At 39.2% G+C, this 12,779-nt stretch overlaps 1 protein-coding gene across 11 annotated transcripts in view; it reads right to left on the reverse strand.

Moving 5' to 3' along the window:
• tenm4 (teneurin transmembrane protein 4) overlaps window positions 1–12,779 on the reverse strand; it is a 332,448-nt gene that overhangs the window by 140,420 nt on the left and 179,249 nt on the right. For all 11 annotated transcript variants that reach the window (XM_049467313.1, XM_049467314.1, XM_049467315.1 and 8 more), the window contains one exon: window positions 4,652–4,816. In XM_049467313.1, the coding sequence (XP_049323270.1) occupies window positions 4,652–4,816 (165 nt within the window). The remainder of the gene's footprint in view (window positions 1–4,651; window positions 4,817–12,779) is intronic.

The following is a 12,779-nucleotide window of genomic DNA, read 5'->3' on the forward strand; positions in this document are numbered from 1 at the left end:
TTGGAGAAAAAAAGAATTTGCCAACCATAGAAAACTACAACAGACCTAGGTTTCTAATAAACATCTTTTTTTATAGAAGAAATCTTAAATGGTCCACTGAGCATGACAATGAAAATCCTCTGTCTCATTATAATGGTTAAGGTGATCTTAGCATCTCAAGATTCTTTTGGAAACTGAATCCTGGCCTATCAAACCAAAATGACCTTTTCTATGATGGTTAAGGTGATCTTAGCATCTCAAGATTCTTTTGGAAATTGGACCCCGGCCTATTAAACCAAAATGACATTCCACATGTAGGAAAAAAAACAATCTAAACTACATCAGATTTCTTTATTTAAAAAAAAAGAAAAAAAATGTATCGGCCGTGATGTTTTATGAATGGGAATAATTTAAAATGCTCGGCATGAAGTCTTTGTTTATAGATAAAGCCCTTTAAGAAAAAGTGCCAATCAACCTGGGGCCACTGGGCAAAGCCAAAGTCCTTCTTGGCAAGTCTATTCACTTGGCAGTGCCTTTTAGGCAGTTATTTCACTTACTGTAAATCCTCACAAATTTTGTGCAGCTTTTGGCTCATTAATGCCAGAAAAAACAATGATTTTTCCTCTTTTTGTGAAAGAGAAGGACTTTACCCACAAACAGATGCAACGTTGAGCATTGCAAGAGACTGGAACCGGGTGTTGTATGACTGAAATGGAAATAACTGTCCAGCAGCTCTGCAAAAATAATGAACAATAGTGATGTCTTGGCAGTAAGAGCCCGCTCAGCTAGGTCAACACACAGCAACAGCATCAGAAACAGTGATACTTAGTCCTATAGGTGTCCTCGCTGCAGTCAAGGAGAACGATGTGGAGCGACCGTCTCCCGCTGGACTTCCAATCAATCATCACTCAACACGCAGGACACAACACACAACTCCACACTACCTACCGCTAAGCTCCACTCCGCTACTAAAGCGCCACGCAGGCCAGTCCCACTCTCACACTGAACAGCCTATGTGGCATGCTGTGTGGGTGGAATGCTTGAGCTCGCCATAGCACCCCCTTCTTCATCGGACCCCACGGAAATGGCAACATCTGCTTGCCCGTGTAAGCGGGCCAATTTCGGCGGTGATGGCGACGAAAACAGACATCCCTGCAAACAGAGCCCGGAGGACTTTTAGGCAGCGAGCACCACGGGCGGCTCAGCGCGCCGCGGCAGATGGCGGTCCCTCAAAAAAGTCCATCATTTGCAATGTGTTAGATCTGGAGAGACAAGGCACGCTCTCCTGCCTTCCAATTTACCGCTTAGGATAATGCGTCAACACATCAGCCCCAATTACACGTCGAGCGATATTTCGCTCAGTGTCTCGACACTTATTTTAAGACACGTCGGTCTTTCGAACTACAGTAGTGACAAAAACGTCAAGTTTACGGTTGCCTTCATCGCGGCGCCCGTGCGATATTTCTGTACCATGACGTTTCTCAGTCTTTCTGAGAAGCAAGGCGTTACTCGAAGAATAGTGGATTTAGATGCAGTAAATAAAAAAAGAAAAAAATTGCTGACGTTGAGGCTGAATGGGTTGAGCGTTCCTTCTGAAAATAAGCAAGTATGCATTGCACAAGGGTGACACTGGACCTATTGGCTGTGTTTCTAGTGACAACTATGCTCTGTAAGGCAGAATTAAACCCCCAACTCTATTGATTTCCCTTCAGCAACAGCTGTCACTCAGACAGGGACAGGCTAGTGGTGGCTGGGTCTGTGTTGCTCTCTCTCTTCCTGCTGTCTCTCTGCTAAATGAAAAAGGATGACTCTGTGACTCATCTATATGGTAATAGCTGTGATCTCCCACCTTTTCTTCAAAGGCCCTATGGTGAATCAAACAGCTAAATCTGAACTCCGTTTTGTTTCGAGAGCTGAGGAGAGCAAACTTTCCCCACTGCGCAGCTCTTCGGCACTACCACGGGGGGGATAACGCACTCTGCCAAGACAACTCCAGTTTTCAACTAGTTTGGGAGATGAAAGAAAGGCATGCCTTCTTTGGACAGAGCACAAGTTCTAATCCTCCCCGAGCCCCTGGAAACCCACTCCCTAAAGCCGTGCCATCCCTTCCTCCAGGAACAAATAATGCCCTCCCATTTCCCCAGCAACTTTCATTGGATTACAATGCAGATCTCCCAGCAAGCTGCCAAGACTGGTCACAGCATGGAGCTGGATGACAAATAATCCTGGATCTGGTTAAGTCTTTGAAAAATCAAAACTAAGACGTTGTAACGTTGGCCAGTGATGAGCCGTGTCAGTGGGAATCCGGAAAGAACTTCGTCTTGGAATGTGTGACCGGATTTGGGCCCACTGAAGGACAGTTCAAACGGCTGAGAAGAAAGTTTCTGTCGGGAGGTTAAGTACGGTTTGGTCTTTCTTCAAAACTTTCCAGTCTTTGGAAAGCCACTGGATGCAAACATTCCCAGATGGTAATTTTACTTATTGGCAGCATTGTTAAGTCTTCATGACACTTGCGTAGCTCTTCCATAACAACTGGCTTACTCCAGCAAACATCCACATGCCAGTGTTGATTACTGCACATCAGGAATACACATTATGATGCCAATTAAAATAAGCCTTTGTCTATATCGTTTATATCCTCTGATTGAGTCTTGGTTCCTTCCAAGGTTTCTTCCTCTTAAAGGTAGTTTTTCCTTGCCACCAAAGCTGCTTTGTGACAACTTTTGTTGTAAAAAGCGCTATATAAATAAAATTGAATTGAATTGAATTACATACAAACCTGAATCAGAAAAAAAACGTTGGGATGGTATGAAAGCTCCGTATTTAAAAAAATAAAAATGTTTCCTATATTAAGTTTGACTTTATTTTCACTGCAAACGCAATTATCTCAAGATATTTCATGTTTCATATCAACACACGGGCAATTTGGGGCCACCCTAATGCAGTCTATCAGATGGCACCACATTAAGAACCATCATTCTACAATAGCTAATAGAATCACATGGGTTATTATGGATTACTTTTGTTAAGCACTACAATATATATTTAAAACTTAACTGTACAAAACAGTAAGCCCTTATGTTAACTATGTCCTAATGTTGCGTCAACCTCTCTTTATTTAAAAGAAATGGACACAGTTTGTAGGTTCATATATATTTTGTCATATACTAAGACTTATGTAGCTCTTTAAGTAAAATATTATAAAAGATGCTTAGATCAATCACTAGGTATCATTATTGAGGGTTAAGCAATAAATAACACCACATAGAGATTTTTTTTATCTAGGAATGAAAACTACAAGTATTAGATGCATCTCACAATTCATTCAAAATTGCAGCTGTAAAATATTACCTTGCTAATGGATACTGCCTGGATCAAAAATCTCATTTCCAAAGAGCTTCCCTTAATTGCCCTTTAAATTGTTTCTGTCCTCTACGCTTTACTCAGAGTTCATCAAAACAGAATAATATTCTGTCCTTACCTTTACTTTCTATTATTTTCATCTTTCTACTTCCACTGTTTATATGCTTTCTAAACTGCTCTAAATTCTAATAGACGCTCTTCCAGATCACTAAATGCAAATTTAATTAATGACATCATTAAGCAATTAACTTGCTTCTACATGTTTAGTCCAATATGACCATGAGCATCAGGAGGAAGAAACATTAGGTGCGTTTTGTGCAGAAATCTATTGGCTTTAATCTGAAAAGCAGTTACGCAGCTCAGCACCTAGGATTGGTTTGGTATTTAATAATTCCTCACATGTTTATCTGATCGAAATTAGACTTTGTTTGTTTATTTTAAAAATCAAGTTTTTAAAGTAGATAATTCAAAGTAATTAATGTTTTTTTTTTCTTTTGCAGCATCTCAAGTATGATGCTTAGCCCCAGTGATTCAAACGGAATATAAAAACGAATCAGATACAAGCCAAGCTAAATAATAACTGTGGCAGGATTATACAGTGTAAGCCACAACATCGACTGGATCATTGAAAGATAACACCACAATCAACACAAACACTTACAAAAAAGTTAATATACAATTAATGTAGTTATTTATCGAAATCTCATAGGATTCTGCCAAGACTAGCATTTTCTAAAACATTATCAAGATCAATATACAGCTCTGGAAAAAAATTAGAGACCACTTAAAAATGATCTATCATGTTACTAAATTGAAAATACAATCAAGAGGAAGATGGATAATTATAAGCCATCAAACCAAGCTGAACCGCTTGATTTTTGCACCAGGAGTGACATAAAGTTATCCAAAAGCAGTGTAAAAGACTAGTGGAGGAGAACAAGCCAAGATGCATGAAAACTGTGATTAAAAACCAGGGTTACTCCACCAAATATTGATTTCTGAACTCTTAAAACTTTATGAATATGAACTTGTTTTTTTCTTTGCATTGTTTGAGGTCTGAAAGTTCTGCATCTTCTTTGCTATTTTAGCTATTTCTCATTTTCTGCAAATAAATGCTCTAAATGACCATTTATTTTATTTGGAGTTTGGGAGAATTTATAGAATAAAACCACAATGTTATATTTTACTCAAACATAAACCTATAAATAGCCAAATCAGAGAAACTCAGATTCAGAAACTGAAGTGGTTTCTTAATTCTTAATTCTTCAATTTTTTCCACTTCTAGTAGCTACATAAAATTTGCCCATACCGTCATCTTTGCCCCTCCGGTCAGGTAGCTCCAGCCCAGTGTTGCCCAGCGGGGGCAGGCCCAGGTCTGTGGGTAAGGACAGGCCACTGGTGTTGTCCTCGGCCAGCTGGTACATCTGCCTCTGTATGGGCTGCAAGTGCCAGTTCAGCCCAAACAAGTGCATGGCTGCAAGACAAGAGTGCGTATCTGGAGTTAGCATCAAATGTATGCAGCGAAGCATTGTTCATCCACACAATACTGAAGCTAACAATGAGTGCATTCGAGTGCTACCACTGAGCATAACATCATAATGAGCGTAATTAGTTCCCATTCTTAGCAGCATTAGTGTGCTTTCTGTATTTAAAAAGAAGTGTGAAATGCTGTGAAATGACCATCATAATGTGCAATATTAGACTAGAAACCAGCAAAACTGCAGATGTGCCAAAGATTCTTAAAATTATTCCAGGAAAAATAGTGAATTAAAAAAAAAATGACAGCTGATGTTTGATATGGTCTAAAATCATTCTAAACCCAAAGGAGCCCAGACACATTTCTCAATGTTTCCTAAATTCAAAATTGAGCAGTGGGTTTGTTTCTTATTGTGGGAACATGACTGTAATTATTTTAGGTTAAAATATTGATGTAACATATGTAAATGAAAGAACAATTTCATAACTTGTACTTTAACAGTTTGTTCTGGCAATCTAGTATCAGAACTACTATCAGAACTATTTCTATGGAATGTAAAACATTTAATTAAAGACTTTAAATTAAATTAAACGGTTGGAAAAGATCAGTAAAAGCAAAAAGTACACTTGCAAAAGGAGCTATATTTCAAAGACTATGATTTAAGGTCAAATGAACGAACACAGATTCACACACTGTCGTGTGATGCTCTCAGGGTGCTCAGTATATATATATTGTACAAAAAACATATATATATATATATATATATATATATATATATATATATACATACATATATATTTACACAGCTTTTTAAAGAAACTGCGACACACGTCATCATAGGCTCTTTATGTTTAAAAAGAAAATAAAATAAAAATCCCCTTAGAATTGAACAATTCCATCCATTTATCCATTCATCTATACACCGATCAGCCAAAACATTAGCACCACCTGCCAAATATTGAGCAACTTGGGTCCCTCTTGTGCCACTATACCAGATCTGATTTTAAAAGATTTTAAGCAGCGCTATATATCATATTATTACAAAGCAACATATGTCAGTTATTAATGTTAAAAAAAATATACATATTAGAGTGAATTTACTATTTAAGACGTATTAAAGTAGCCTAAAATCACCTGAAAATAACCTCTGGCATGTGTGAGCATCTTCCATAGTTCTTTTCTAATTTTTAGGTGAATAACGGAACATCAAACTATACAATTAGTCTAGTTAAATAAGAGATGTACAGTATTTACAGAATCCCTTAGTGACTAGTGTTCATTAGAGGGAGCTTTAAAGTGTATGACAGTTATTCTTTCATTCATTCATTCATTCATCCATTCAGACAAAATTCTATTTAATTGTACAGTTTAAAAAACTTCGATGATGAATGTGATTATATGTGATTAATTTAGAGTAATTAATCACAGAGCATGTAATTAATTTGATTATTATTATTTTTTAATCACCTGCCAGCAGTATTAAAAATCTAAAAATCCAAAATATAACAAAAAAAGCCTCATAAAAATTGGAATTGCTAAAAAAAAAAAAATAATAATAATAATCATATGGCCCTATCAATGCTTGTGATTAATGTGGAAATTTTAACACATTCATTTAATTTTAACGTAAATTAATAATTTTCTTCCTATGATTCATTCTTTACAGTTATATATTAGCTGTTTTATTAAGTGATGTAAACACACAGTCACTACTGTTTAGTTCAAAATGTATGTTTAATATGGATTAAATCTCATAAGTAACCCAGTAAAAAAGATTACTCTATCCAGTTTACAATGCACACTGTACATTACGTTTTTTTTTTTTATTGTGATTAATCACAGAATATTGCTTAAAAAACGTACTAGTGAAATAGTTAAAAAAGTTTGCATGCTGACAGAGCACTGGCAAGAAGCCAAAAGAGCTGTAAACCCCCTGCAACCCCCTGCAACCCCCCCCCCCCCCCAGCCCTCTGGGGCAAAAGAAGTGTTGTAACCACCAGCAGACAGAAGAGCCAAAGCCCCTGGGGGAGCTCCATTCTTCTCATTCCAATTACCTTACTAATAACCCTCCTCCGCACCCTCCCCGACGCGGCGGAGACAAGGAAACGATCAAGTCAGCAGGAAGAGTACACAGGCGGGGATGAATGTGTTCGCGCAACCAGAAGCCACGCCGATATTTCACAAGGTCAACAAAAGGAGCAACCTTTGGGATGAGCAGCAATGGAGCTGGAGACTGAGGAGGAGGGGCCCACCATGATGGATCACCAGAGAGAGAATAGACACAACCAGCTTAGCCGGGCAGAAGCCTATCCCGGATACCCTTTGGTCAGCAAAGTTACAGAAAAAAAAAAAAAAAAAAAAAAAAACACAAGCCAGGAAAAAGCATGAGGCCCTTCCTTACTTGGTTCTGCTTGTGCTTCAAAGCTCATGTTGGTTGGTATAAACCACCAGGCACTACCACGAATGTTAACGTGTGAAATTTGAAGAAGATTTAAACGAACAGTTAAGGGCAAGTGGGTATAGTATGTCTCTAAAACTGAGCCGACACATGTCCTTGTGCTCTCTTTTACACCCCTCACATTCCATAATTCTCATTTTCATTCATCAACACGCATTTGGCTTCCATTCACCCAAGCACCTTCCCCCAGCACGGCCTCCCGACAACCTGTAGTGACAATTCCCAGGCAAAATTAGTTTTCCGCTCCACTCGATATCAGAGCAAAGAGAGAACGTATTTGTTTTGCAGCACAGCAAATATCTTGTCTTGACAAAGGTGAAAGAGAGTATAAACGAATGATTTATTCTGGTGTCACAGCATTCGGAGAAAAGAAACGCTAGAGCTGCTGTAATTCTCAAACGCTCAAATCAATCTTGATTTGCGCGAGTGACAGGCCACTCAAACGATTATGTTCTGCTGTTTTTAAGATGAAAGAGCACAAGGAAACGAAAACGGCAAGAGAAAGAGTACAGGCCTCCGAATAAAGGATTCATGGAAGCTATTTTGTTTGGAGCCTTCAGTCTTAGGAATGCTTATTATGTGCACACTGTCCCAGTTTAATTAACATTGCACTATATAAAATGTAAATATTTAATGCATAAAATATTTTTAATCATCTGAATCTGACAAACATTAAGATGAGCTATTCTAAAAAAACAAACAAAAAAAAAACAGCCCTTTCACTAGATTCCCATGAAATTTCTAATATTTTTTCTTTTTTTCCTATTATTTGTTTTCTTCTATTTTTAGAATATTTATTTTTTCTATTTTTGTATTTCTAGATAGATTAATACAATATACCTCAAATATAATCAGATACATTTTAAGATCAGCAAAAAACATAAAAAGAAGACAAATGTGACAATAAATTAAGATAAAAATTCAAAACTGCTTATACTGCTTTGCTAATTACTTTTTTTTAATTTGAAACAAAATATTTGATTAAATTGGAAAGAGCTGCTCAGTCTGCTCCAGCCTCTTCCTGCTCTGTGTTCAGGCGGGTCCTAAGCCTATCTAGAACCTTTGGGCACAACCCTGGAACAGGGTGGCAGTCCATCGCTTAAACAGGCTTCTTCATAAAGACGTAAGCACATTAATAGTTGCTGTAAATACAATAAAGTAGAACCCAGCCGGAGCAGCACACACAGGGAATCTTCAGTACATGCATTAATGTGCAGAAGACAGGCAAGGCCTGGTAGTAACACTGTGTCATTAATAATGAACCCAAATGAAAGACGCTTCACTGAGCTGAGACTGATTGGTTGGCAGCACTGTTTGCTGAAGGGGAACCGTCCCGCAGTTCCCGTTCACTCCTGAAGAAAAACAAAGAGATTAGCGTAATTCGCCTCGTTGCGCCCTTTGCTATGATATCCACTGGCCCTTCTTTAGATGCTTTAAAATCAATGATCCCTAAGACCGTGTGCAGGAAGATGTGCTTGCCTTGGCGTCAGCGTTAGCCTCAAATTGGCAGTTTAAACGGGCCTAACGCTGAGCTGACAGACTGCAGATCAAACTAGTGGTGATAAATGGAAAAGCACAGCTCCGCTCCCCAGTGCACACTCGTCCATTAATTACAGTCATATTAGATAGCTACACCCCGCTTTAATTCTCCACCATTCACAAGCTGCTCGAAAATCTGGCCCCCAAAAAAATGATGAGGCCTTTGATAGAGGCTGCCACGGCGGCTGGGAGTGCTCGGCTCTGGCTTACTGAATCAATAGCTATTTGAGAAATTGCACAGTGCATTTTGCTGATTGCATTCCAGCAGATTTCGGCATTCCCGCCGACGAGCGCGGATTTCTGTATTGTGTTCTTTTTCCCTTTTTTTTATTTTCCCTTTTTTTGTGCGAAAGTAAATACGGGGAGGAGAGGAAAAAGTCAAGACTGTCTTGTGAGACAATATAAATGCAAACGATCGGGTCGCTTCACACAACTGGAGCTGACTATGGCAGAGAACTCGGAGACAGATGGCAGGATTTGTCAAGCTTGGGTAGTGCATGCCTCCTTCGTTCCCTCTCTTTCCATCTCGCTCTCTCGTTCTCTTGCCTTCTCATTCTCATTCTCAGTCTCATTGATTTGTTGCTCTCTGTCAACAGGCAAAAAAGTTTGGGCGCGGAGTCGGCGCGCGAGCCCGGCCCGGGCAGGACAGTCACATCAAACGGCGTCGGGGGGCCGCGTGTCATTCCAGGCATCAGAGTAATCACTCCTCTATAGGATCCCTCGCTCAGCCCCCCATCTCTCCTCACACTCTCCTCGCACTCTCCCCGTTAATGGAAAATGACTCACCAGCCCTCAACCCTCAACCCACCCCTGCTCACCATAAGCCAGCCACGTTATCATAGCCTTCGGGGGCCGGCCCCTGGTATCTGCGCCATGCAGAATGCTCGAGGAGAGCCCAGAAATGAAAGGAAAAAAGGCTTCTAAAACGTGTTCTGAACTCTATCACGCTCCTTGGCTCCTTGACTCTTGGCGTTCCCTCCGCTGGCACACCGGCAATCTGAACGAGGCTTGGAAGGAAGGCAAGGTGTGAGAAGACTAAGCTAGCTAAGCTAGGTGGCTTTTTAATGAGGCTCCACCTGGCATGAAAAAAGCCCGGTGTTGCGGAGACACGCGGTGACCTGCTGGAGCTACGCGCCGGCCATCTTCAAACCGCAGTTTGGACCCAGGCATTCTGCTTTCTGCTCCCTGTCTTGGCAAAGCACGCAGCAGAGCGGCACGCGCCAATTAGCGAGCGGAACACTGGAGCAAACTGCTCCTGTAGTCCAGAGAGGGAGCGAAAGGGCCATTACCACACTGCTCATGCCAGCAATCCTGTACTCACGCCCTGTGTTCTCTCCCAACAGGGAAGCCCGGCAGCAAAGTAGCAAAACACAGCTCCCTCTGAAATACACGGTCCAAATCAAATAGAGAGAAGACAGCTAATTTTATACATTTTACTTATTATTATTATTATTATTTTTAGCACCAACTAGTGGACAAATCAAATGACCAGTCAAGATCCTTGACAAAAAGTAAGACTTAAAAACGATGAGTTTCCTTGATTTTACAAAACTGAAAACCTCTGGAATACAATCAAGAGGAAAATGGATGATCACAAGCCATCAAACCAAACTGAACTTCTTGAATTCTTGCATAAAGCTATCCAAAAGCAGTTTGTAAGACTGGTGGAGAAAAACATGCCAAGATGCATGAAAAACCAGTGTTATTCCACCAAATATTGATTTCTGAACTCTTAAAACTCTTTATGAATATGAACTTGTTTTCTTTGCATTATTTAAGGTCTGAAAGCTCTGCATCTACATCTGCATCATGTTATTTCAGCTATTTCTCATTTTCTGCAAATAAATGCTCTAAATGACAATATTTTTATTTGAAATTTGGGAGAAATGTTGTCTGTAGTTTATAGAATAAAACAACAATGTTCATTTTACTCAAACATATACCTATACATAGCAAAATCAGAGAAACTGATTCAGAAACTGAAGTGGTCTCTTATTTTTTTCCAGAGCTGTATTTGGACTGTTGAACAGTCAATTTCCATCAAAGGTTGTTTGTTCAAGGATGACAGGATCTACAGTGCCCCCCCGAAAAAGTATTTGGACATAACCAATAACATGTTTAACAAAATGATCCTTTTTTTCAGTGAGAAACACTTTTTTTTAGCAAAACCTCAAACTAACAGCAGACTCTGATTGTGTTCTGTAAATCACAATAGAGTAAATGTCAAAGTCTGGGGCTGTGATCACTGATGGGATCATGAACTCTAATGTGTACAAAGACTTTCTAGACATAAACTTTTCAAAGCAAGGTTTTCAAAGAAACGGCTCGATCGATAACAATCTGGAACACACCAGTCGATACTAAACTAATAATTTTTATTCTTTTTTTTTTATGGCACAAATGCTCCAAAATTGTTGTTTGTGCCATTGTAAGTGTATCTTAAATATATATTTGATCTTAAGACACAATGAAAAAATATAAAAATGGAGTCAATTACTACTTATTCTACACAATCTAGAATCTAGATCTAGAATAATAAGTTCTGGATACTAAAAATTAAAGTACCGGTACTGTTCGTTACTGTCTATGCCATTCTGGACTGGCTACTGACTACTGATTTGTATCTACTGACAACAATACTATATTTTTACAGCCAATATAGACTTACTCATGACATTGAGGGTTATTTATATGGAGGACACTCTTTATACTATCTGTATGGAAACAGATCTCTATTAAAAAGAAAATGCAGTCTAAGGCAAGGGCAATTACATAAATGGGAAACTGTATATAACGTTATTTTATATATATATTTTTTTAACCGTCACACTTTATTGTCCTTAATATACAATAGACATATCACATTATCAAATATCATATTAGATTTTAATTTTCTTTCTTTTTTTCCCAAAAGTTGATCCAGCTGTTTTAGCCAGAACTGAACTGTTACCAATACTAAGTAATAATAAGTAAGGATTGGCACAACCTTATTTAGTAAGTTAGGGGATAGGGGATTTTGTTTTTATTTAAAAAAAAAATACTGTATTTAATGAGTAGTGAATAAATTTAATGTCTAGTAAAACACCTAACTTTTAGGCCAGTTATTTTTGGCCAACAGTTTCAGTACAAAAATGACCCTAGCCTTCGCTAGTAGCATTGAAAGAATGATCAAAAACAAGAACCACTGGCCTGTAGCTAAACGTTCTTAAGGCATTACACCACATTCATCAAGTTGCTTGTTTTTTAACCCAGGGATATAAACTACAGTACATACAGGTGAATTCCTTTTTTTCCAGATGGATTAAATTAATTAAATGGTCATCTATAAGGTTGGACCTCTGAATATGAAAGAAATGAAGAGAGATAAGAGACGCTCTCAGGGCAGGAACGGACAGCCGTCGGCCATCCATCAGACAGCGGACAGCATGGACGTTAGCAAGCATATGGCTAATTAATTCCTTTTAGACAGTTGAATGGATGATGTGCTGAATGCAGGCATTTCTCTGTCCTCTCATTAGCTGTCTAATTACTCTGACACCTCTCTCGCAGGGGGGAGAGGCCAGCGAGCGAGGCCGGTGCCATGCTTCTGTGGAGCCTTTTCATAACGGACCAGGACTGCCACCCGCAACAATGGTGGCTGATATGAAAGAGAAAAGATGCGAGGCGATGTGCAAGAGAGCGGAAAGCAGTTGTTTGAAGCACTAGCTGATTGAAAACTAGGAGAAGATTGCGTGGTCAAGGGAAAGGATGGCTGCACTACTCCAAAGAAGAGATAGCTGGTGGTGAGGTAGTGCTTAGTGGGTAATTAAATCCATTGAGTGGCTTTTGAAAAGATTTTCCCCTCTCATTAATTCATTGATTGCTAATGATAATGAGATTTGTTGGGTGCTCTGCGACACACACAACTGCGTTAACGCCCACACAATACGGAATACACTTCTTCTTGGTCGCAGACTCTATGGG

This window comes from Astyanax mexicanus, chromosome 18 (assembly GCF_023375975.1).
Source record: "Astyanax mexicanus isolate ESR-SI-001 chromosome 18, AstMex3_surface, whole genome shotgun sequence".
Taxonomy (NCBI): Eukaryota; Metazoa; Chordata; class Actinopteri; order Characiformes; family Acestrorhamphidae; genus Astyanax; species Astyanax mexicanus.